Source organism: Schistocerca nitens, chromosome 9 (genome assembly GCF_023898315.1).
Source record: "Schistocerca nitens isolate TAMUIC-IGC-003100 chromosome 9, iqSchNite1.1, whole genome shotgun sequence".
NCBI classification, from domain to species: Eukaryota; Metazoa; Arthropoda; class Insecta; order Orthoptera; family Acrididae; genus Schistocerca; species Schistocerca nitens.
The window spans coordinates 124,551,251-124,579,157 of NC_064622.1; the positions used below are offsets into that span (position 1 = coordinate 124,551,251).

General features: G+C 40.7%; 1 protein-coding gene across 1 annotated transcript in view; it reads right to left on the reverse strand.

Annotated features, from left to right (window-relative positions):
* Positions 1-12,715: 12,715 nt before the first annotated feature.
* LOC126203738 (DNA replication ATP-dependent helicase/nuclease DNA2-like) overlaps positions 12,716-27,907 on the reverse strand; it is a 156,442-nt gene continuing 141,250 nt past the window's right edge. Inside the window, exons 17-20 of the mRNA XM_049938106.1 lie at positions 22,281-22,451; positions 18,796-18,951; positions 18,630-18,704; positions 12,716-14,070 (exon numbers count right to left, since the gene is read on the reverse strand). Coding sequence (XP_049794063.1) covers positions 13,804-14,070; positions 18,630-18,704; positions 18,796-18,951; positions 22,281-22,451 — 669 coding nt within the window. The 3' untranslated portion in view covers positions 12,716-13,803. The remainder of the gene's footprint in view (positions 14,071-18,629; positions 18,705-18,795; positions 18,952-22,280; positions 22,452-27,907) is intronic.

The following is a 27,907-nucleotide window of genomic DNA, read 5'->3' on the forward strand; positions in this document are numbered from 1 at the left end:
AGGCTGCACACCGCCTCCAGTGTTGGGCTCTTCACTTGTCTCGTTTCAATTATGAGATTCATTTACGGCCGACAGCTCAACATGCGAATGCTGATGCACTCTCTCGCCTTCCCATGGGTCCTGATCTGGCATTCGACAGGGACGAACTTTTGTGTTTCCACCTGGATGGGACCGGCTGGCGGCTGCTATGGGTTCTGACCCTACCCTCTCCCAGGTTTTACGCTGTATTCAGAAGGGTTGGCCAGATCGTCCATCCGCTAAGACTTCTGATCCATTGCGGAACTACTACGCTTTGCGTTACTGTCTCACAGATAGGGATGGTGTTATCCTCCTTCCCACCGACAATGCTTCATCGCGTGTTGTGGTACCTGCGTACTTGCGTGCTTCGGTCTTGCGCCTCCTTCACCAAGGGCACTGGGGTGTCTCTCGCACAAAATCCCTGGTGCGCTGTGATGTGTACTGGCCCGGCATCGACTCTGAAATCAAGACTTTATGGCCAGTCAAACAACACCTATGGACGTTAGCAATCTACAGGCCACCTTCATCAAGACCTGTGCAAAAAATTCAAAGGGGGGAAAGTGTTGTGACTCGCCGATCTTTCAAAGTGCCGCCGCGCAGTTACACGCATCCTCTACATGCGGCGCTGTCTGCCAGCCATGCAGCAGCAGCGCCACCTAAGCAGCCAGCCAGCCAGTGGCCGCTAGACTTGGACTCAGTTATGATTTGCCTGTTAAAAGTGTACACACGTCTTACTCTGGTTACTTGATCTGTGTCTTCCTTGAAATATATTTGTTTAACTTGAAGTTATAACAGTTATCTTTCTTGCTTTTAATTTCAGTGAAGGCTGTTTTGACTTCCCTACTTACTGAGTCAGTTTCATTTCGTCTTAGCTTCTCTGTACTTCCTATTTATTTCATTGCTCAGGGTTACGTGGCTCAGATGGAGTGAGTAGGTCTATGGAAGTCATTGTGAGGGCTTGTGAGGGACCTTGGATTTTTAGGATTTTCTGCAGCTCAGTCTGGATGGAGGGAATGGGATCCTGGGTAATAGCTTTGTAGGTTGAGGTGTCGGAGAGGTGACGCAGTCCTTCTGCCACATACTTCAAACGGTCAAGTGCCACAGTTGTGGAGCCTTTATCCGCTGGGAGGATGACAATAGAGTGGTCTGTTTTCAGCTTCTTAATAGCACGGGATTCAGCTGCGGTGATGTTGGGGGTTCCCTTTGAGAAAGCGGTCGCAACTGTTCTAGACAGGGCTGTGTTTGGGTGGTGAAGCGATATTTCCAGTTGAGGTTCCGGGTGAACCTCAACCTCCATCCAGACTGAGCTGCAGAAAATCCTAAAAATCCAAGGTCCCTCACAAGCCCTCACAACGATTTCCATAGACTTACTCACTCCACCTGAGCCACGTACCCCTACCTTCTACCTATTACCCAAAATCCACAAAGAGAACCATCCTGGCCGTCCCATTGTGGCAGGCTTCAAAGCCCCAACGGAATGTATCTCAGCTTTGGTAGACCAACAGCTCCAACCTATCACCCGCAGACTCCCATCCTACATCAAAGACACCAACCACTTCCTAGAATGCCTCAAATCCATTCCAACTCCCCTCCCACCTGAAACTATGCCAACCTCTTCATGGAAGAGGCTTTCCTGAAGACCCAACAGCTGCTTCCCCTGGCCTGGTATAGGTATAAGATGGCATCTTTGTGGTCTGGACTCATGGTGAAGAAACACTCCTTAATTTCCTCCATAACCTCAACTCCTTTCCGAATCTGAATTTCACCTGGTCCTTCTCCAAAACCCAAGCCACCTTCCAGGATGTTGACCTTCATCTTGTTGAAGCTCACATCCACACCTCTGTTCACATCAAACCCACAAACAAACAACAGTACCTTCACTTTGATAGCTGCCATCCATTCCACATCAAACGCTCCCTTCCCTACAGCCTAGGTAATCGTGGCAAACATATCTGCTCCAGTGATGAATCCCTCAACAATTACGCCAATAACCTGACCAGTGCTTTCCTCTCCCGCAATTATTCTGCAGACCTTGTCCACAAACAGATCTCCCGAACAACACATTCCTGCCCGTCCAACAACAATGTTCCTACCCCCAGACCACATAGAAGCATCCCCCTCATCACCCAATATTATCCTGGCCTCGAATACATCAACAAATTACTCCACCAGGGATATGACTTTCTCAAGTCAAGCCCTGAAATGAGATCATCCCTAGACAATATTCTCTCCACACCACCCAGAGTTGCCTTTTGTCGCCCCCCTAACCTCCGTAACATCCTTGTCAAGCCCTACAATATTCCCAGACCACCTTCTCTACCCAGCGGTACCTACCCCTGTAACCAACCCCGCTGCAAAACCTGCCCCATGCATCCCCCCACAACCACCTACTCCATCCCCGCTACTGGTAAAACACACACAATTCAAGGCAGGGCCACAAGTGAAACAACACATGTCATTTATCAGGTGACATGCTGCACTGGACAGCCTTTTACAGTGGTATGACGACAACTAAACTGGCTGAGCGCGTGAACGGGCACAGACGAACTGTCTGCCTAGGAGATGTCCAATACCCAGTAGCGGAGTATGCCCTGCAGCTTAATTCTAGGGACCTAGGAACCTGTTACACCGTATGTGCCATTTGGCTTTTCCCACCCAACACTAGTCCCTAGGAACTGCGGAGATGGGAACTTGCACTCCAACACATCCTTTCAGCCCGCGATCCCTCTGGACTGAACCTATGTTAACCAACCTCACTCCCATTTACTCTTTGGTCTTCTCCTCTTTCCATTTCCTCTTTAGTCGTTCATGCATCTTTTCATCCTACATAGCTGTGTTTATCTTTATACTACATACCTTTTTACTTCTGTATGCATCCTCTTTGGTTTGAAGCTGGCACAGTACTTACAGTAGAATATCTTTGGCTTCCCTCTGACACCCTTGCCTCCATTGTTGCTACCCTCCCTGTTTACCTTTCCCCTGTTGCTTCATAACCTGGGTTGTGAGCAACTGAATCCACTTTCCCTTCTTCCCCTTTTTTCCCCTCTCTCCTCCCTGACGAAGGAACAAAGTTCCGAAAGCTAGGATACATAAATTTTCTGTTCTGTTTTGTGTATCTATTGGCTGTACTGAGCTGAGGTAAGTACTGGCCAGCCCCTCTATCTCTTTTGTTAGTATTCGTTTCACATCATTATTTGAAATAAATAAGCTCACACTTTCAGAATCTACCCGCCGACGGCATACAGAAGATATTTCAAAATATATGTTTGAGGCAGTAATTAATGAAGTCAAACTATGCAAATACTTCAGTCTTGCATGTGATTCCAGCACAGATTTAGCTTCGACGGCTCAGTTTTCATAATTGGTGCGTTACTGCACAAATGGTGGGGCAATAGAGGAAGATTTTTAGCAATTATAACCATGAAAGGTCACACAAAAGGATGTGATTTTGTGGATGAAATTAAAGAATTTGTAAAAAAAATTACTAACTATGAGCAAATTAATATCAGTATGTACAGATTGTTGTCCACCAATGATGGGCGTCAACAATGGTTTGATATCACTGATTAAGAAGGAATGAAATTTGCCAAATGTACGTTCCATTCACTGCTTACTGCATCAGGAGTGTTTGGCATGTCAAATTTCAAATACTAATTTGAAGAATGTTACGCAAACAGTTCTAAGCACTATAAATTTCATTTGTGTCCATGATCTTAATCACCGAAAATTTAAAGAACTTCTGCAGGAATTGCAAGCTCGTTACAGTGATGTTCTCCTACATACTGCTGTCAGATGGCTAAGCAAAGGAAAAGTGCTGGAACTGTTTGCCAATTTGAAATCTGAAATTATTTTATTCTTACAACAAAGTGGCAAAAATTATCCTGAACTTGATGATAATGAATGGTGGATACTTACAGCTTTCTTGATCAATATTACACAAAAATTCAACACACTTAACTTGGAATTACAGGGACCAAATAAGATAATTGGGTAAATGACTAACAAAATATTTGCATTTGAAGCCAAACTGCAATTATATATAATTGAACTCAAAGTAAAAGATCTGTCTAATTTTCCAACTGTTGCTATGCTCCAATCAGGCTTAACTATCACAGAAATAATTTACCAAAACATGAAAGAATATTTGGAAGCCTATTTGGAAGAAATAACAAACAGATTTGCAGATGTTAGAAATATTCGAAGCTGTTTCATTCTCTTAGAGAACCCTTGACATGTTGGACATGATGATCTCAAATTATTCTGCCAATTTGGATTTCCTAAAACTAATTTGCTAAATGAAATAATCAAACTTCAGCATGCCACACAGCTTAAGGCTCTGTTTATAGAACATCATGAAACACAACAGTACACTGAATTTTGGAAATGTGTGCCTAACAACTATAAAAATTTATGAGACTGTGCACAGTTCATTTTAATATTATTTCCTTCTATTTACCGATATGAAGCTTCATTTTCAAAAATGAAGTACTGGAAAAATAAATATCGTAATCAGTTGTCCAGTCATTTTAGAAGACACAATGAGAATTGCATGCAGCCCAAATGATGCAGATATAGACGATGTAGCCAAAAAAGTTCATCACAAGTCACATTAATGAAAAATTATATATTTGCATTTACATTTGTTTTGCAATTATAATGAATAAAAACCAGATTCAATCAGAGACCTGTGGCTTTCTTGTATAGCCTGTTGCATGTGCAGTGCATCTGTCCCTTTCTTATTTTTTAAATTTCTTATTTATTTCTACATTTTTTGAAACTCTGAGATTAATGCAATTACAATAAAGTTTTTGTAGGCATTTGAATAATGTAATATAATATTTTAATAACACATCTACCTCATCTTGCATGAAAGTACTTTAAAATAAATTTCAGGAACAAGATACAATGATTGCAGATTTATTTTTGGTAGCGGCTCAAAATTACTAAGGATTCCCTTCCTTCCCTTCACCCTTCATATGCTCCTGCCTAGCTACATGAATATAGTAAGATTATGCTAGTCATGTGAATTTTATTTTCACAGAGATAATTAAACTGGAATGAATTAGTCAGATGCATTGTATGCTTTTTTCCAGTTTATTGAAATTTGATCAGCAGCATTTTATGCAGTTTTCAACACTCATAAATATGGTGACAGTCATTCTGTGAATGGCACATGTCATCATTGACTCATGCTACCACAAAGATTATTCCAGTCAGTCTCAACACTTGACTCCTGTGAATACTGACTAAAAATGTAATTGTTGGCAACGTGACAACTACTCGTATGTTTCCTATGAATATGTCCCTCATAATCTAATATTTGTGAAACTGGCAGACGGGTATTTAAAAATCTTTTTCCCTGTATTGCAGAATTTCAGTGTGATAAACATTGCTTATTGTTGTCAGCAACTGCACAGCAATGTTATTTGGTGAAGGAGTCACATACATCCAACAGTTGCAAGTGCTTCGTTTCCGAAAGTACTATGTCATTTTAACTGGTGCTAATGTTAACAGTTTCTGAAGAACGATAAATGATATATATCCAAATCCAGTAAAGAATAAATGGTTTGCAGATGTAGGCTGTACCTGTCTGCTTCGTCAAATGAAAAATATACTAGAAGAATTGTAAGTAGGAGCGCATAAAGTTGTTCTATCACCTTTACATGTGCCACTTGGTACAGGGCAGGTAGATTTGTGATTGCGGTGGGAGGGGACGTAATAATGGAAATGTTTTCTTGTTTGTTTCTCAGTGCTCACAACAAATAGGTGCACGTGCCTCATACCAATTACGAGGGTAATCCCAAAAGTAAGGTCTCCTATTTTTTTGTAAGTACATAGACCTGTTTATTTCTACAATGGTTTACATCACTTTACAGCTTGAACATTTAGCCATTTTTTGCCATAATCACCATTTCTGTCGATGCATTTTTGTAGACGCTGTGGCAGTTTTTGTATTCCCATGTCATACCAGCTCGCCGCCATGCTGTTCACCTCGTCGTTGGAGCTATATCGCTTTCTGGACAAATGTTCTTTTAACCTAGGGTACAGGTGATAGTCGCTGGGTGCCAAGTCAGGACTGTAGGATGGGTGGGTGATTATGTTCCACTGAAACTGTTGCAGGAGAGCTGTTTGCCGAGCGATGTGTGGGCGAGTGTTGTCATGGAGAATGTGTACGCTCCTGCTCAACATTCCTCTTCTCCAGTTCTGAATTGCCCGTTTGAGTTCTTTCAGAGTCTCACAGTACCTGTCAGCGTTAATTGTGATCCCAGAGGGCATAAAGTCGACCAACAATACCCCTTTCCAATACCAAAAAATGGTTGTCATGACTTTACCGGCAGACTGTATTTGTTTGAATTTCCGTGGCTTTGGCAAAGATGGATGTCACCACTGGTGTGATTGTTGCTTAGTCTCAGGTGTAAAGTGGTATGCTCAGGTCTCGTCACCTGTGACAATTGAGTCCAGAAAGTTGTCCTGTTCGGCTGCAAGGTGGTGGGGAAATGTGCGGGAGGCATCAACTCATTGCCGCATGTGGTCCTCACTCAGCATGCGTGGCACCCAATCTTGTGCACACCTTCCGGTAGTTCAATGTTTCCGTTAAAATTCTGAGCGGTGCTTCAGGAAACCTCAGGAACCAACGTGCAGAGATCATCCAGAGTGATCCGCCGACCTTTGCACATGCTTTGCTCATGGTCTCCCACTACTTTTTTTGTCGTGAATTTCAGTCTGACCAGCTGCAAACTCTCTACACCACTTACGAACATTTTTTACATCCATGCACGACTCACCATTCACTTCTGTCAATTGGTAATGGATTTCAGTCGGCGCTGTGCCCTTTTCATTCAAAAACTGAATAACTGCATGCAATTCGCATTTGGCGGTAACATCCAATGGGAGCTCCATTCTCAATGGCTGCCAAGCCAAGACTGAGTGCCTCAGGGCCGCGTGCGCATGTTTACACACAGCACGTGAAGCACTCTTCATAACAGTGTGATCAACTGCCACACACAGTTCTGTGTTAAGGAGAGCCCTTACTTTTGGGATTACCCTCGTATCAGGCTTAAATGAAAGTGTGTTGGATTCATGAATACGCATTATAGAATCAGTTATCTGCAGTACATACTTGTTAAAAGAAATAGTCATTAGCTCTTAAGAGAGAGAGAGAGAGAGAGAGAGAGAGAGAGAGAGAGAGAGAGAGAGTGTGTGTGTGTGTGTGTGTGTGTGTGTGTGTGTGTGTGTGTGTGTGTGTGTGTGTCCTCCACTTCTCCTCCTAAACCTTCGGATTGATTTAAACCACACTGATACACACATTATTTTCAATCTGTAAAGAAATATTGTGGAGTAACCAAAGGCAACATCTTACTGGGGCGGGGGATGGTAATGTGGAGGGAGAAGGGGGAGGAGGACATGGACACACACAGGGGGAGTGTGAAATGGTTGGTTGGTTTGGGGGATTAAAGGGACCAGACTGCGACGGTCATCGGTCCCTAGTGTGAAATGGACAGATAAAGGGGTGAAGAGATGGTGAGTGAGGGGAAAGTCGAGATGGACGACAGAGAGTGAGGGAAGGAAGAGACAGAATAACATAAGACTGGAATAAATTCATATCTAGCCAATGCCAGGTACCTCATCGAGTATGAAATAAATTATGGCTGTAGTAGTTCAGTCAAGTGAGTTGAAGAAAAATTACTTTCATAACATGTAGAAAATAGCTGTGACCGTGTCTCATGTTACATAATATATTTAAGGATAAGTCCATTTCCTGTTATTAGCCATTTGTTCACAAAGACAATGCAGCAACTTTTTGTTGGGCAATTACACTGTTACAATTTACATTGAGGGCGGCAAAAATCTGAAACAGAACATTCTACATGTAGTGGTCCGAATCATATCGACTTTAATAAGTGCTAGAAAGCCTGTGGTAAACCTCTCGCTTCTTTACTATAGCTAGTCTATTGGAGGTTAACAACATACCATTTATGTGGTTTGCCAGTTAATACAAAGATCCGGAAATCTGCACCCTGAGGTGCCCCATCTTATTGTTAGTTTTGGTCCTTGAGCAAAAAAGTTTGACGACCACTGATCTATAGCCACATCACTGAATTCAGCATCAATGGCATCAAATTCTACTTTATGCAATGTTTCTGGTTCCATTTTGGACAGTACCCAGATTTTTGCCGTAACACGTAAAATGACTGAAATAACTTAATCCAAAATAGTATCAGTGCACAAATGATTAATATTGCTGAACAAAAATGTGTTAGAATACAATGTTAAAATTCTCCACCAGGACTGGATGGTTGAAGACAATGACTAACGGAGGTTGAGGCCAGGGGGGTTATGGGAATGAAGGATATATTGCAGGGTGCAGGGAAAGTTCCCATCTGCGCAATTCTCAAAAGCTGGTGTTGGTGGGAAGGTACTCAGAATCCTGGTGGAGAATGTAATTTTCAACTATTTCTCATCGTGCTCTGAAATGAGAAACTTCTTGCCCACTATCCTTACCACCCCTCCCACACTAGTATTCTGCCGACTGCCAAACCTACACAATATTCTCATCCATTCCTACACAACCCCTTCTCCCAACACTTTGCCTCATGGCTCATATCCCTGTAATAAACCTAGCTGCAAGACCTGTCTCATACATCATCCCACTACCACCTACTCCAGTCCAGTCACAAACATCACCTACCCCATCAAAGGCAGGGCTACCTGTGAAACAGTCACGTGATCTACAATATCAGCTGCAACCACTGTTCTGCATTCTATGTGGGCATGACAACCAACAAGCTGTCTGTCCACATGAATGGCCACTGGCAGACTGTGGCCAAGAACCAAGTGCACCACCCTGTTGCTGAACTCGCAGCCCAACATGACATCCTTCATTTCAATGACTGCTTCATAGCGTGTGCCATATGGATCCTTCCCACCAAAACCAGGTTTTCTGAATTGCGCAGTTGGGAACTTTACCTGCAATATATCTTACATGTCTGTAACCCTCCTGGCCTCAACCTTCGTTAGTCACCATCCACATCCATCCCGCCCCTTCCCTGTTCCCATTCTAGCTCTACACAGCTCTCACTCAACCATCGCACCCAGTCCTTTTACTTCTCTTCTTTTCCACTACCCCCCCTCGCCCCCAACCTCTCCCCTGCCCTCTGTCTAACCTCCTGACTCCAGGTAGCTACCTTTCTCTCTCTCTCTCTCTCTCTCTCTCTCTCTCTCTCTCTCTACGTCGTCCCTGCATGCTTCTCAGAAGCACTGCACTGTCTGGCACCCCCACCCTACCTACTACCCGTTGCCCTCCCTGCCCCAGCCTCCTTGTGCCCACCCAGTTGCCACTCCCATCAAGCACTGGTGCTGCTGCTCACAGAGTGGCTTCATTTGCAAGAGACTGCAGTTTTGTGTATGTGTTTTCTGTCTTCTATTTTTGATGAAGGCCACACTGTCCAAAAGCTTATTTGTGACAGTCTTTTTGTTGTACCTATCTGGGACTCAACATCTCCGCTATATGGTGAGTAGCAACTTTCCTTTTCCAGGATGAGATTTTCACTCTGCAGTGGAGGGTGCGCTGATATGAAACTTCCTGGCTGATTAAAACTGTGTGCCAGACCGAGACTCAAACACGGGACCTTTGCATTTCGCAGGCAAGCACTCTGCCAGCTGAGCTAACCAAGCACGACACACAACCTGTCCCCACAGCTTTAATTCTGCCACTACCTAAGTTTGGAATATAGGATACGCGGTACTAGTGGAATCAAGACTGTGGGGATGGGTCGTGAACCGTGCTTGGGTAGCTCAGTTGGTAGAGCACTTGCCCATGAAAGTTCCAGAGTTTGAGTTCCGGTCCGGTGCAAAGTCTTAATCTATCAGGAAGCTACAACTTTCCTTCTCATAATATTGTTACTTCACATATTATTAATAAAGGATATTGGTACCTTTTCTTAGAAATGAGACATATTTCAGGTTATTATTATTATTATTATTATTATTATTATTATTATTATTATTATACCAAAATTTCAGAGCAAGAAAAGTAGTGTTCTTACATCATGCAAGACGTAAGAAACGGACAGGACTATCAGTTGCTTTGTGCTTCATTTATTTACTAAAGATTGAAAATGAAAGTGCTTAATGATGATATACATTACTTGTACTTGAGAGTAGAATTTGATCTCTGAGTTTGAGAGAGAGTGGTTAGTTTGTTACAGTACCACAGCAGCAAATTTTGCTATAGTGTGGGGCTCAACTAAATCAGTGACGCTGCTGTGGTGCCACTGTATCAAAGTTTGCCCTGTACAAAACAATGTCAGTGTGAGGTAACCACTAAAACAGTGCAATCAAGTAAACAGCTTATATGCTGTTACAAACTTCACAAACTTTATAACTGTCGTTAATTCTTTATTCAGCCCTGAGGTTGATCTGGCACAGTTCTCCATTCCACTCCCTTGCTGCAATCCATTGAATTCAGCCTGATTTGAGCATTCTATACAACATGAATGTTCTGCATATAATACTTCAGTATGTAGCACACTTTGAGAACATGTTAAGGACAGATTTCCAAGTTTAGTACCACTATGGAAGCTTATAGGGAAATCGTATTATCACCCCCTTCATAGAACACACGAAGGGTTGACGCACACTTCCATTCAACATACTTGAAATCACTTCTACAATTGTCAATTACTTTCCGAGCAATATAATATGATGGATCCTCCCAACCAAGAAATTTCAATCCAGTCACAAATTTTGTAAACTGCTGTGGTACCAAATAGAGTGCTTTTTGGAAGTCAAGAAATACTTTGTTTGCCCAGACACTCTTCATCTATGGCTTTCAGGATTTTGTGAGAAAAGCTTGAGTTCCAAATGTCTGATGTTTCCAAATTCCATGCTGGTTGACATGCACAAGATTATTCTGTTTGACACAGCACACTGTTTCAGCTCAGATTATGTTCGAAGATTCTACAACACATGGATGCCAATGTTATTAGGTGAATGTTTTGTGCATTTCGCGGGCAAGCACTCTGCCAGCATCTGAATTAAGGACACCTTGTTTGCACATCTTTGTTCATCCTATGATACACATGTGCCATAATATTATACATAAAATTTGGCAAACAAACAGTTCAGTATTCTGACAAGTTTGTTAATGCATTCTCTGCCAAATCAGTTAATAGGGTAAGAGTGTCAAGTTATATGGCCTAATAGCTTGTCACATGTGGAAACAGTGCACCACCATATGCCAGGTAAAACTACTCACCTTATCATGAATGCATGAGGAGTCACATGCACAGCCTCTGTAGGTGAAGCCATACATCTGTGTGTAATGCCAAGTTTGGCAACATACTGATGAATTGAACTTCTTGTTTACTTTATTTACTAACAATTTCCAAGAAATGCACATTTATAACAAGTCCAGAATTTATTTTACCCTGTAAGAAATGATGTTTGTGAAAATACTCCGTTTTTATAAAGTTTTTTAAGAGTACTGAGTGTTTCCCTTTTTGTCTCCAGCATATGTTGATGTATCCAGATGCATGTAATAAGTATTTTTATTATATCTGAAAAGCATAATTTTTGTGCCACTAATGCAGGGGACTTGGTCATTTTATATAGATCGGCTACAGATATCAATCATGAAATCATTTCATAAAGGAAGAGTAGGTATACTATACACAAGCACTGTTTTAACAAACTATAAGGCGGTTACAACAGAAGGAAAAGCAATGGTAGTCAGGAAGGAAAAGAATGATTTCTTAAATTAAAAGGAAGGTCGGCATTGGCCGTAATATTGATGTTTTATTGATAGCAGAATTGATTTTCGATCACATGGTAATCATTTTCAGTGCTCTACAAATTAAACTCAGACACTGGTATCAAGTTATCAATAACCATAACTGAGAAGCGATCACAATAAGGATCTAGGATTTTGAGTGGGATACATAAAGAAGTGCACTCAGAAGGCTACAGAAATACTGGTTTAGTCTCAACATTAAATACTACTTTAACATAATGATACAGTTCAAAGCAGACAGTATAAAATCCGTTACAGTGATCACTTCTCAGTTTTGGTTATTGATAACTTGATACCAGTGTCTGAGTTTAATTTGTACAGCACTGAAGATGATCACCATGTGATCGAAAATCGATTCTGCTATCAATAAAACATAAATATTACGGCCAACGCTGACCTTCCCTTTGATTTAACATATATGGTAGTTGTGCACACAGCACTCCAAGGAGTCGCCAATCAATAGAATGATTTCTTATTTTGGTCCAGCAGTTTAGTAAGAACACATTCAACCTGCCGTGATGGGATCAGAACAGACAAATCAGTATCTCACTAGTAATATTCGTGTGAAGAATTTTGGAGTACAAGGAAATCATGAAACTGCAGACTAAATGACTGAAGAAATAAAGGAAGATATGGAAGATCTAGGATTTTGAGTGGGATGCATAAAGAAGTGCGCTCTGAAGACTACTACTGGTTTAGTCTCAACATTAAATACTACTTTAATATAATGATACAGTTCAAAGCAGACAGTATAAAAATATACAGAAATATTGTAGTTGAGAGCGCTTACATACACAACCCTTTACCTGTGGCAATATAAGAAGTAAATTAAAACAGCAAGCATTTGAAATATTTTATTTATTTAAGAAGAATGCAAAAATATAAATAGCAATCTTGTCACATTAATACATTAAGTGCAAACAGTGTATGAAAATATATAAAAATCTGTACAAAATATACATTCATAGGTAAATGTCAGTGCAATAGCACACCCTGTTGACAAGTAATGTTCACAATGATAATGTAGATATTATTATATAATTTCATCCCTTTGCAGACAACATAAATAATGCTAAAGGCATTCATAAATAAGTCAATATTTGACAAGCACATGAAACTGACACAGCAGCATGCTTCATTCCATACTAGACAGAAATTATAGATAAATTACTTTACAATATAAATAATATCATCACAAAGATTTCTCATATCTGACAGACACACATACTAATTGTTTTACTTCATACTTTGAGACCAAGTGATTCAACAATGCATTACTGGAATGTCATTCTGTTACAGGAAACCCCAGGAGAAAATCAGCAATTAATTATAGTTATGTAAGTCAAATTATTACAAACTGGAGACACAATTACTGCAGTGAACGGGGCTGATTTTAGGTGAACTTGTGAAATTAATTAAGGATCAAATGTGAAACATGAGACACTAACTTGTCTGGGCCTCAGATATCAAGAGCAGGTGTTTCAGTTTATGCAATCTAGAATACATGATACAGTTTTTGCTACCTACTGAAGCTAGAAATAACCAATTTGTGTGTCAGAAACATGTGCAAGAAATGTTTACATTCCATGATTATTCTGCTTGACTGAGCTAAAGGTAAGATTTTCATTAAATCTTGAGAACTAAATGTTCTATTCCGCTTGATAACAAAACAGTAAAAATACAACTTAGCCATATTACAAAAAGAAAAGTATGTTTTGTAATGCAGCTGTTTGCAACATAAAAGTGAAATTTTCCGGGTCATTTTTGACTACAATTGTTGTCTACACACTTTCTTTTTAAAGTATGGCACCACTTTTTAACTGTAATATTGACAGCGGAAAAAACAGTGTAGTATTACCTATCCATCCATAGGTTTCAAAATTATAGTAACTGCACTGATACACAATATGAAGCAATGAAGGGGAAACTTGTTTTGCATCTTGATAAGTGATGAAGTACAAGAATTTTCAAAAGATCTGTTCATTAAGTGACTATCAATTTTCATTCACAGGTTTAATAGTGACAGGTTTCGATTTGACACCAAGTTTACTGAATACATTTTCTACAAGTGGTTTCCATAAAAATTCTTTGCTATTATCATGTACAGAAAGTACCAGTCCTTTCTTGTCCAAAAGTTCAAATGCTCGAAAAAATGGTTTATGGTGTCGCAAAGTCTCACGATCGCCGAACATTACCAACTTATGCTTAGCACGCGTCACAGCAACAGTCAATCGACGTATGTCATCAAGGATGGCAGTGTCCTGTAAAACATTAAAAAAATAAAAAAATAAAAAATAAATATTATTTTCAATTTGAACATTCTCCTTCATTCCTTTAAAACCTATTGGTTGTTCCTAGACACTGACTAAAATTCATGGTGCAAAATGTTAACAAAGGAAATAAAAATTGATAATGACACTGACACAGCTTTTCAGGTCGAAGTTTTAGTCTTGATGTACTGGAATAGCAATGGTTTATCATCCATTCAAATTACTTCAGATGTCATTTCACATTCTCAATTAACTCCCTAAGTCTGGACTCAGCCATACTGATTGGTTTATTTAATAATGATGACAGCAGTCAAAACCATGTTATAAATAAAATGAAGCAGTACGCAGTCTAAGACAACTTTACCCACTCTTCAAATGTATCAACTACTTTCTAAGTTAGAAGAGTATGAAAAATAATTTGCACTTTTTCTTGGCCCAATAGTATATAGCTTATATAACCAGTTCTGTCATCGAAAATCACAAAAGTTGAAGCAAATGGTGTATTTTATCAGCAGCCATCAACCACTGCATTAAAGAACATTTCCATGCACAAGCTTCCAGTGACGTGGTTTAATTTATATGTTTATAGGTTACTTTGGCTGACAAGCATGTACCACTTACCTACAGTCTCCATCCCTACATCCAAATCTCCACTGACAACAGTCACTGTTGTCACCCATCCAGTCCCTTCCCTGTTCCCATTCCAGCACTACACAGCCGTCATTCCACCACCGCACCTAGTCTTTTTATTTCTCTCCTTTTTCCTTTTCCACTACTTCCCCCCCCCCCCCCAAACTCCCCACCTCTCCCCTGCCTTCCGTCTAATCTGCAGCACTGTCTGCCACATCTACTATACTATCCCTCCCCGCCACAACCTTCTCCTTACCCCCACCCTGTCACCACTGCCATCATGCATTGGTGCTGTTGCTTGAAGTGTAGTTTAAGTTGCCTGTGTCTGCAGTCGTGTGTGTGTGTGTGTGTGTGTGTGTGTGTGTGTGTGTGTGTGTGTGTGTGCTGGAATAGTGCGCGAGAGAGAGAGAGAGAGAGAGAGAGAGAGAGAGAGAGAGAGAGAGAGAGTTATGTTTGCATGAGTTTGTGTGTGTGTGTGTGTGTGTGTGTGTGTGTGTGTGTGTGTGTGTGTGTGTATTATTGACGAAGGCCTTAATGGCCGAAAGCTGCAACTGTGAGTCTTTTTGTTGTGCCTGTCTGCAATTCGATGGTGAGTAGCAACTTTTCTTCTCATAATATTGTTACTTTCCATCCTGGATTTTCCATTGTTCAATTCAGTATGAGTTTCTGTAGGATACAACAATAGAGAATGACTGTTGGCCAGTCAGTCTCTTGAAAAGCAGCAAACAGGTTCATAGCGATTGGACGCATTCCTGTGAAAGTCATATTATGTCACTAAACAGAGTGTGCAATACGAGAACTGTTCACAATGAATACTTCATTTATGACGTTAGGGAAGTGCTCCTTGGTTCTGTAACACTCAATAATATAGTGATGTTAACTTTCCAATGTTGAATAACTGAGAACTATTATGCACATGTGTGTCTTTTGTGGTCAAGTGAGAGATGGAAGTAGAAGGAATTATGCAGTAGCTTGTGTGAAACCACGTCTACAAATAACTTCTAAATGGGAGGCAAGCAACAGATACTAGATAGTAATACATATTTCAATCATTAGAACAATTATACTTTGTACATATTACAAATCATAGATATGATGAGATATTTTGTACATTCCACTGCAGACTACCACAAGGCACCATCTTACATCTACCTGTTTACTGACCACATAGAGAAATCCTTACTCCCCATTCTGTGCTTCAGTCGTGTTTCAGATTTTTCACAATTTTGACGTATGACGAACACAAAACCTACTCTTTCCTCCAGAACTTTAACGTTTCATCTCAATTTAACTTCGTCTGACACTCGGCAATTGAATAAGCTACTTTTCCAGATGACGATTCATAAAAGTCTCTGTGTGTTTCAAAAATTACATCCTTTCCAACAGCTGTCACTTGTTCCACAGTGAAACATCCTTCCCACATAGCCTTGACAATGCAGGTGAGAGCTGATGTTATTCAGATATGCTGATAATCTTAACAGAACCTTACGAACAACGGTTTGTGGTGCTTCGAAGGATCAGATTTCCCTTGTCATTTCTTTCCAGAACACCAACAAAACAGTTATCACTGTAAACCAGTCACAAAAAGTCCCCTATGCACCCAATATCGGTGTAGCCTTGAAAAATTTTACCACGTTTTTCACCATGGCCTTGACTTCATCTAGTTGTGCCCCGAGATGTGAAGAATACCCTAACCAAAATTCTACACTCATCCCTCAAGCTAGTATTCCGTTACACAATTGACCTATACAATGTTTCCAGAATGAGATTTTCACTCTGCAGTGGTGTGTGCACTGATATGAATCTTCCTGGCAGATTAAAAGTGTGTGCCGGACTAAGGCTCTAACTTGAGACCTTTGCCTTTCGCAGGCAAGTGCTCTACCAACTAAGCTACCCAAGTACCAATTACGACCCATCCTCATTGCCTCAATTCTGCCAGTACCTCGTCTCCCACCTTCAAAACTTCACAGAAGCTCTTCTGTGAACTTTGCAGAACTAGCACTCCTGGAAAAAAGGATATTGCGGAGACACGGCTTAGCCACAGCCTGGGGGGATGTTTCCAGAATGAGACTTTTCAATACGATGTTATTGTCCATCCCTATGCCTTCCTTACTCCCATTCCTATGCTCCAAGAGCCATTCCTCTGTGGACAAACAAGGGGTAAGCCCTGGGTCATACGTACAGCCATGCATCACTTCCCACAGCAACTAAGCCACAGGCATTTCCTATTCAATGAAAGGATGGGTCACATAAGAATATAGTCATTTTATTTCCAACAGTGATGCAGTTACTGTGAAGCACTGTATCCAAGTACAGCAGTTACCATTGCTAGGAAAAGAAAGCAAGTGTAATGTTAGACAAAGCATACGGATGGTATAATTGGAGGCACTAGGAATCAAAGTTTCTGGGACATCCAGATGAGATGAGTGATAATAATAACCAGGTGGAAAAGTGCCCACGCTACATCTGCTGGCAGGAATAACAATCCCAGAGGGTCTTACAAACACCAAAAAATTTCAATCTTTAGAAGTCCTTCTGAAGAGTCCAGTGAAAGGGGAACTATGAGAGGCACTATATAAGAAGACAGCACAAACAGCCCATGAAGTTAGAAGCAATTGTTACCAAAAAGCAGTCACAGTTAATAGTCATTGGAAGCAGTTCCACAGCCTTCAAGGCACTTTGCTGCAGTAAAGATTCTGCAAAGTCTGTGGACGGACTAGTAGCAACAAGTAGTATTAGATATTTTCTGACCGTCAGAATATAGGGAAGAACAAGTGCTGTCTTGCACTTGTCTCCAGTTGTTGTTAAAGTATCTGACTGCATTGCAAGCAGACTTCATCTCTGACAGATCAAGGTAGAGTGAAGAAGAATGAAGAAACTGTGAATTGCTGGAAAGGCCGAACATATAGAGTGGCTGGGTGTACTCATTGATTTTCGAAGATTTACAGCCACTGTAAGACACCTTTCTGAATAAGGTTAAATTACTGTGAAAATTAATAGTACTTTAAACTGAATCCTTAAGCTTTTGCACTCTCATTCAAGTTCTACGAATCAGAACTTATCGTCCCCATTCCAGAATCGCCTGCGCTAAGCAACCTAGTAGACTTTCTCCCTTTTACTCCATTAAAGGTGACTCAGTAGACCTCAACGTATATGAAAATATTGCCATCAACATCCTGATAGCACTGCAAAGGCCATGTCTTCACCCAAGCTGGTGGCACAACTTGTACCAGGATGAGAGGCAGCAACTACCCTGCTGTCTACACCTCGGATTGGTTACTAGCCAAACTTTCTCCCACCCTTCCTCTCTCTCTCTCTCTCTCTCTCTCTCTCTCTCTCTCTCTCTCTCTGTGTGTGTGTGTGTGTGTGTGTGTGTGTGTGTGTGTGTGAGAGAGAGAGAGAGAGAGAGAGAGAGAGAGAGAGAGAGAGAAAAGGAAAGTGTTGAGGGCAAGAGAACTCCAGAGAGGCTGCAGGCTGCAGAGATGGATACTTAAGATTGCAAGAAGAATAATACCACACTTTAAAGCCAGTACCATTTTCTTAACTGTTGCATCTATCTGTGTAATCAGTTACCTATCTTCAGTTATGTTTTTACTGCAGGAAAAGGAAATGTTTAGTTCCAGGAGTTCATGACCCTGTGTCTTTCTCAATGCTGTAATCCATTCACTACCACGTAGTTTGATATAACTAATTCAGTTGTTGTAATGCAGACTGAACTGGTCCATATGTATAACTTTATTATTTGTTATTTACAGGTTTTAAATATAAGTATGTATGTCAGAGACTAGAGTGTCACAAGTAAGTCACATATATATCTGAATACAATATTCTGAATTTTAATGGAAACCTTTACATATTTAAATTGTTGAAAAAGATGTGTATGTTTCCATAGGTATAGTCTTACAAGCATGCAGCTGTACCTTTATTTCATCCTCCTCTTCTTTCTTCAGATTGGCTGTCTCATTGTCTTTGGCAGAGTTTTTAGCAATGGATTTCTGTTAACAGATAATAATGAATTAAAGTTTACAGAAAAAGATACTGGAGCTAACTTTTCCCAGATAAGAGCTGAAAATAGAAACAACAAACCTTACTACGTGTACATGACAAAAGTATAACAGATTTGTCACGTCCTTGAAACTGATCAACAGTGTTGACCTCATGAGAAGGCAGTGCTTTCCTTATCAAATTAACCTGAGCTCTGAAAGGTGCAATGATTCCAATATCTTTTGTATCTACACCACCCTGTAACCAATAACAAAATTTTATTGTGTAAATTATGCCCAAGTAAAAACTGTGAAACATAACACCAATTATGTGGCATTATTTATAAAATTTACAAACGTACATGATTGATACACATACATGAAAAAGCAAATGGCAGGTATTGGTTTATTGAGCATTCTGACAATTCACCCATACATAACATTAGCTGCGCAAAATGACCAACCTTAGATCTATTTAATTTAGTAAACATCTTTTTTTCATTAACTTTATTGGCATTTTACAGCAAACAATACACCCACTACAAGTGCTTAAGTTAGCGACTACAGTTAAATTTTGAACACAACTATTTGTGGTCAGAAGTATACAATTATTATGCATCAGCAATTGTCATCTGTGGGAAGTGCTGTTCTCAAGCCTGAAAATGTGTACAGAAGGTTATTTGTGTGTGTTGATACACATATGTTCATGAAATACTACAGAACAATCATCACATTCAATGAATAACAGCAGTCTATGGATACTGGATAAAGAGAAATGATTTTATAAAACTAGAAGTTTAGCATGGAAAGTCATACTGAATACCTTAAGTGCACCTGTGCTGATCCAAAATATACAAATCAACTACCCCACAGTGGGATAGTGTAGCTTAGCACAGCAATACCAAGAGCAGATGGGCACTTATAATAAATCACTTGTGAATACTGAGCCTGCATGAAACATTAGACTGATGAAAGTGGAAGGTTTTCCAAGAAGCTAATGTGCACATCAAATACATTGTTTCACAGTTTCAGCAGTACAATTGCTCTTCTGTATACTGTTCAGAGGATTCAAAGTGATGTTGACCGACATTCTTCACCATGTAAAGCAATATAAGCACAATGCAATTATGAGAATTTTCTCTGTGCTACTATTGAACCTTACCACCAATACTTAAGATCAGATATGGTTTTCTTTCAGATTTTTTCCAAGTTTACTGTACAGACAACCATCACACACATATTTCTTCAGCAGAGTGGAATGCTAATATCTACAGACATACATTCTAATGAAAATGCCTAGAAGATTACAAGATAAGTTGGGAAAGGTGCAGAATGCTACTGCCGATCATGACCACCTGTTACTGAACTGTCATTCAATTGTAATGCAAGGCAGGGTCTCTCACAAACCTGACAGTAGGGCTGGTAATGTCAAACTTCAATAAGATGGGCACAATGCTGGACTGTGTGGGCACACATGTAGTGCTACATACAAGCCTGAGCATGCATGCACTTAGATTTTTATGTCTTGTGTAGAATCACAAAACTGGGGACACTTTTACTCCTACTGCTTTCGCAATTACAAGTGATGTCAACCTGCATTATGTAAAATATCTGAGAAAGAGAATGTCCACATATTTGTGATCTCCACTGAGCAAAATGTAATGTAGAATATATTATATTAATACAATGCTGTGCACAACTTAAGGACAAAGTAACTTTTGCATCAAGTTTCACTGCCAAGTAACACAGCTTGGTGGAACTTGGACCATACATAGAAAGAACTGCTGCAGTACACTAAAGTACAGTACAAAAAGTAACTGAACAAAATATGCAATGAGATGACCAGCAATGATGCTATTATCCAAAGACAACAAACTGAAGTCAGTGTGATTCATAACAGTCCACTGGACATTACAGATGGTGGGATGTGGGTCTTAATAACGTGTATGGTCACCACAGATGGCAATGCATGCTCTGCAATGTGCTCCCATGGTGGTAAGAGCTGCTTGTGGTAGGGCATTCCATTCCTCCACCAGCATGGTCAACAATTACAGAATGATCATTGGTGCCTGTTGATGTGCTGCAATACGTCTCCCCAATTCATCCTGCCCTTGATCAATAGGATTTAAGCTGGGGGAATGGGCAGGCCAGTCCATTCATCGAATATCCTCTCAATCCAAGAGCTCCTCCATCTGTGCTGTTCCAAGTGGTTGTGCAGTGCCATCCATAAAAATGAAGTCTGGCCCAAATGCACTCTTGAGAAGATGCACATGGAAGTAGTACAGTGTCACAATAAAGTTGATCACAGGGTGTACCGTGTTCAACATTTGGAAGCTAATACGCCCATGCAACATTACACATGGACCACCAAAACTATCATTGCTGGGCGTACCCTAATGTGGCGAGAGGTGGGAACACCTCATGCACCAGGAACATTATTGAACGTGACCATTGTGGTAGTCCTGGTGTTGTGTGGGTGCATGTGTAGTTGTCATTGGCATTGCATGGGTATATTGCCATCCAAATCTTTGAACACGGTAGCACTCACCAGTCAGTATTATCTGACACTGTACTCCTTCCCCTGGGCATCTTTTCAGGAGTGTGTTTTACCCTGACTTAATTTTTACGGGTGACAATGGGTGAGCACATTGAACAGTGTAGGTGGAGCAGCTCTTGGAACAAGAGGCTATTCAGTGATTGGGCTGGCCTGCCCATTCCAGTGAACTAAAAATGGAGAAATGGAAAGCCCTACCAAATTACTCTTTACCAACCATGTGGCCAACAAGGGAACACGTTGTAGAGCACATGCTGCAATCCATGCTGATCACATACCCTTTTACGAACTATGTTTCACCTTTTGTAATGTCCAGGGAAAAATAATGAATTGTCGTGACTAGCATGTAAATATCGTCCTTGAATAAAAGTGTCATATTTTGTCATTTATCTTCTCTACTATACTGTGCCAGTTCTTTCTATGGATGGTCCAAGTTTCATCAAGCTATGTTACTTAGTAGTGACACATCATGTCAAAATTACTTTCATTGTAAAGTTTTGCACACCACAGTATATCAGCAACATATGAAACAAATTAGTTTTAGACTGACTGCTATTTTTACTATGCAGGGAACCAAAATACAAATTTAGTTTTTTTGAGTTAGCATCCTTTCGAAAATGGTCACCTCGCAATCAAAAGTTCTGAGGGACAGACAACTTCACATGGACACGACGGACAGATGGTTGCAGGATCAAGAAATTACACTTAATGGTTATAAAATTGCAGCATTATAAACTGATGTCAGAAGTATGTGGTGTATGCTGTGAATCTGTAAGGTGACTACGTTAAAACAGTAATTCTGGAGAAAATTTCTTCATATGACAGCCAGACACTGGTCAAAATATAAGTTTACTAAATGCCACTTCTTATGATCTCCTTTGTTACAGTGTTGCATTTCATAAAAGAACTCTAGGACAATTAAGAAATTAACTTTTGCAGTGTTAACAGCAATGATACTAACAACAACAGCCACCCTACTACTACTACTACCACTAGTACTACTACTACTACTACTACTACTAAAAGTTACTTACTTTCTCCCAAATGCTGGTCACTGCAGCCAGAAGTGCAAGCTCATGAATGTTGGTGCATCTACCATTTTTGTTGCTGTTTTCTTCTAATAGTGGAACTACACCCGTGTCAACAAACAACACAGCATCTGACATATCTGGAGAAACAATCCTTGACATCCATTGTGGAACCTTCTAAACAAATAACAAAAATGTTATGTCTGGAATCTTATAACATAATAAGAAGTACCATTTCTAGAAAAATGCAGTTATATGAACATGTTATGAATGAGACTTAACACTTTCAATATGAAAAGCAATTCAACAATACTACTTTTCTTATTATTGTCATCAACAGATGTCTCCTTTAATATGATATTGGTTCACATATTGCTTAGGTTCCATATTATTGCTGGGAATTGGGAAGCTGCACTGCTACAAATTCTCACAGCTTGCCACCGCTCTTAAAGTCAACACATTGAGCAACATGCAATAAATAAAAGTTCTATCTAGGAAAAGCCAATCAAACATTAGTTTCTACTTTATTCATCACACAGTCCCTCTACCAAAAAACAATCATTAGTGTGTACAGTAAAACTCTTTGGCTAGTAATTATATGAACATGTGACATGATTACCAATGTGCAGTTTGTAATATTTCTCCCTTGAAGACTAATGTCACAAGTACCCAATAGCAAAAAGATTTTTTCTCTCCTTCATTCTGAAAACTGTATGACATCTGCCCATTAATACAATTTAGTGCACCTAACTTTAAAAAAGGGAAAGCCTACAATGTTAGTAAGTATTTAGCCTTTTAAGATGAGGCAAGCTAGTGATTTTGTACCCTCAACATGAGACTCATATGATAGGTGGATTTTTATTATACCTGAATGACCAATATTCAAAGACTTCAGGGGCATTATTTTGTTTGGCAAATAAGTTATTATGTAATTAATAAATGAAAACAATTTTGTAAATATTTTACATGCAACCTCATGATAAGAGGCCAAATTAAATTTTGAAACTTCGTGGCAGATTAAAACTGAGTGCCGGACCGAGACTCAAAAAAGGGACCTTTGCCTTTCGTGGGCAAGTACTCTACCAACTGAGCTACCCAAGCATGATACACAACCTATCCCCACAGTTTCAATTCTGCCAGGTACCTCATCTCCTACCTTCCAAACTTCACAGAAGCTCTTCTGCGTACTTGGTAGAGCACTTGCCCGAGAAAGGCAAAGATCCCAAGTTCGAGTCTCGGTCCGGCACACAGTTTTAATCTGCCAGGAAGTTTCATATCAGCACACACTCCGCTGCAGAGCAAACATCTCATTCTCAAATAAAATTTGACTATTAGGTACAGAAATCTTTTTGAATGGTTTTAATTTTGATATGCCCTACAATTTATAATTGTTGACTTTCACTAAATTGGTTGCAAGCGATAGATAACATTCATTTGTATGAAGTGCTAGAACCCTTCTGCTAGAAGACAGTTTGTGATTACAACCAGTCAGATAATGGCAACTGTCTCATACGGAAGGCCATGCACTGATATTCCTTCTTCCATGGATGCTGCATGTTGAATTCTCAGATACTGTAGCCATATTATGCAGCTTGGCTATCAAATGCCTAGCATTACATGTCTTTAATGACAGAAGATAAATTACATAGATTTCTACAAGTGAATGTACCTCGAAGACAACAATACAAACAAACACGCCGAAAGATATATTCTTGCATAGCAAGTGGCAGCAGATATAATTACAAATAAAATCTTATGAAAATACATGCTGCAGATATACTTCACACTGTTCTAGCAACAATCTGTTTTTGAATTTCAAAGAAAAACTTAAACAAAACAGATCACTTTGATTGCACATGCAAGCAAGTTGGCCATAAACAATGAGTTCAAGAACAAAAAGTGCATTACAAGATACTTCCTTCCGAGCACATTTATATCACTCACAATTTGTTAAGCAGAGGTATTGTCAATTATTGAAAGCTGAACACAAGAAACAGTAATGCTATTTCCCACTGAAGGTTTCTATCCTACAAAATAATTTTACACACCTTGTACACTGTCTTGTTAGTCCTAGTCTTTCAATGCATCAGCCTGTAAGAAAAAGGTCTCTGAATCATTAAAACCGGTATACTTAACTGCCCAGATGACAATTTTAATTTAAATACACCGTATTTGGTAGCAAAATTTAATTTTTTTAACAGACAGTCTAAATGTCTATTACCTACAGACACAATCAAGTCAGGAAGTCAAATGAAACAATGAAAAATCAATGACAGAATAATGACAGTATTACAAAGAGGATAGATTGCTATTCACCATATAGTAGAGATGCTGAGTAGCAGATAGGCACAACAAAAAGATTGCCACACACACACACACACACACACACACACACACACACACACACACATGTCCACTATATCTGGTCACTGAGACCAGACTGTGAGCAACTGTGCACGTGATGAGTAGGAAACTGAGTAAGGAGGAGGCTGGGGAGGGGAGGGGAGGGGGAAGAATAGCAGGGTAAGGGTGGGGGATGGTGAAGCACTGCGTGTGAGAGCATACAGGATGTGGTGCAGAAAGGGTAGGGCAGCTAGGTGCGGTCGGGAGGATACACAGTGGACAGGGGGAGAGGGGAAGAGGGGGGGGGGGGGGACAGAAAAGGAGAGAAGTAAAACGACTGTAGGTGCACTGATGGAATAGAAGGTTATGTAGTGCTGGAGTTGGAACACGGAAGGACAGTGACTAGCAAAAATTGAGGCCAGGGCATTATGGGAATGTAGCATATATAAAAGGGTGAGTTCCAACCTCTGCAATTCAGATAAGTTGGTATTGGAAGGAAGGATAAAAATGGCACAGGCTGTGAAGCAGTCACTGAAGTGAAGAACATTGTGTTGGGGAGTGTGCTCAGCAATTGGGTGATCCAGTTGGTTCTTGGTTACAGTTTGCCAGTGGCCACTCATGCACACAGACAGCTTTGCTGATTGTCAAGCCCAGTAGAATGCAGCACAGTGGTTGTACAAGTTGTAGATCACGTTACTAATTTCACAGATAGCCCTGCCTTCGAAGGGGTAAGTGATGCTTGTGACTGGAGTGGTGGTGGTGGTGGTGGTGGTGGTGGTGGTGGGAGGATGTATGGAACAGGTCTTGCATCTAGGTCTATTACAGTGATATGAGCCATGAGGCAAGGGACAAGGTGTTGGGAGCAGAAGTGGAGTAGGGACAGACAAGGATGTTGTGTTGGTTTGGTGGGTGGTAGAACAGCACTGTGGGAAGGGTGAGAGGGATAGTAGGTAACGTATTCCTCATTTCAGAACATGACGAGAGGTAGTTGAAACACTGGCAGAAAATGTGATTCAGTTGCTCCAGTGCTGGGTGGTACAAAGTCGTGAGGTGAATGCTGCTTTGTGGCCAGATGGTGGGATTCTTGGAGGTAGTGGGTGACTGGATAGCGAAGGTATGGGAGATCTGTTTCTGTATAAGGTTGGGAGGGTAAATACTGTCTGTAAACGGCTCAGTGAGAACCTTGGTACTTTTTGAGAGGGATTGCTCATCACTACATGTGACAGCTATGGTGGCTAGGCTGTATGGAAGGGACTCCTTGATATGGAATAGATGGCAACTGTTGAAGTGGAGGTGCTGTATTGCTGGTGGTTGGTAGGTTTGACATGGATGAAGGTACTGATGTAACCATCTTTCAGGTAAAGGTCAACTTAAAGGAAAATGGCTTTTTGGGTTGAGGAGGACCAGGTGAAGCGAAGAATGGGGGAGGCGTTGAGGTTCTGGATAAATGTGGATAAGGTGTCCTCGCAATCCAGATCACAAAGATGTCACCAGTGAATCTGAACCTGGTGAGGGATTTGACATTCTGGATGGTTAGGAAGGATTCTTCTCAGTGGCCCACAAATAGGTTGGCACAGGATGATGTCTTACAGTTGCCCATTGTCAAACCATGGATTTGCAGGTGATGCCTTCAAAGGTAAAGTAGTTGTGGGTGAGGATACAGTTGGTCATGTTGACCAGGAAGAAGGTAGTAGGTTGGGAATCCATCAGGCATTGGGAAGGGCAGTGTTCAGTAGTGGCAATGCCATGGCCATTAGGAATGTTAGTGTAAAGGAAGGTGACATCAATAGTAGGGCACCATGTGGTAAAGGAACAGAACTGTAGAGAGTCAGTGGAGGAACTGTTTGGTGTCTTTTATATAGGAGGGTAGGTTGTGGATAATAGGATGAAGGAGTTAGTCTATAAGAGCAGAGGTTCTCTCTGTGGAGAGGATTCAACCAACCTAAAAACATTTTTTTTTATTTTTCTCCCCCTCCCCCCGTCTTCCTCCCCACACCTACTGTCTTAACTCCCAACTGTTCCTAGCTGCCCTACCCTCTCCCCGCCTCTTCCTCGTACATTCCCACAAGCAACACTTTACCGTCCCCCACCCCTACCCTCGTATCCCTCCCCACCCTAGTCTCCTCCTTACCCCCACTACCCATACTGCTTCTCCCATCATGCACAGTTGCTCTCAGTCCCAGTCCATCCTTGGAGGCTAGATGGTGTGTGTGTGTGTGTGTGTGTGTGTGTGTGTGTGTGTGTGTGTTTTCATTTACTTTATAAGAAGGCCTTTTGGCTGAAACCTTACTAGTTTAGCACTCTTTTTGTTGTGTCTGTTGACTCAATGTCTACATTATATGGTGGGCAGCAATCTATCCTTTTCATAATATTGTCATTATTCCATCCTGGATTTTCTACTGTTTGATTTTGTCTATTGGCTTTATCTTCATCCAGTACCCCAGTGCTGTTTTCCTTTGTTACTATTTTCTAACATGTTACTTTATTCAGTGTCCATCCTTTCCTTTCTCTTCTTTCCTGTGTTTTACATGTCACCTCCCACACCACACCATCTGCTCTGACTTACGAGCCACACTGTATCAACTCTCTCGTCCACACACACACACACACACACACACACACACACACACACACACAATTACGTGACTGTGCTGATTGTTGGTGCAGCATCTCATGTCCTATGATACACCCACTGATATCATTAACCTAGGCCTTCAATTCATCACTCTTCCTGCTTCACTACTGCGTATTTTCATGAGTTATTTTCCATACCTTCCTGTGCTACACAAACTTGTACTTCATCCTTTCAACCCCCTCCCCATTCTTTCTCCTCTCTTATTCCAGTTCGCACTTGCTAACCTCACCTAACCCAGTCACATCTGCTGCTACCTCCTTCATACATTTCCAGCCACTGACTTGCAACCTACATTATTGTCTTTTTTATTTATTTTTATTTTTACCTCATTGTGTTTTCACATTTATTTCTGTTTGTTTTCACCTTTCACTACTGGCCCATGAACTGGAGTGCACACACCATTCCACCTCAAAAAATTCTCAAGCCCGCTCATCTCATATTTCTGTCTATGACTACCACTGTCCACCAACTCTACAACAGCTTTCAAACCTTCTCTATAATCCCTAATAGCAGACAAATCCTGCCTCACAGACCTACTACATTTACCACACCCTCGAACTCCCTCCCAGCACAATAAACAATCCAAAACCTAAACAGATCCTAAACACAGTCACAAATCTTTCTGCCAAAAGCTTTAGTCCCACAGAGGTATCAG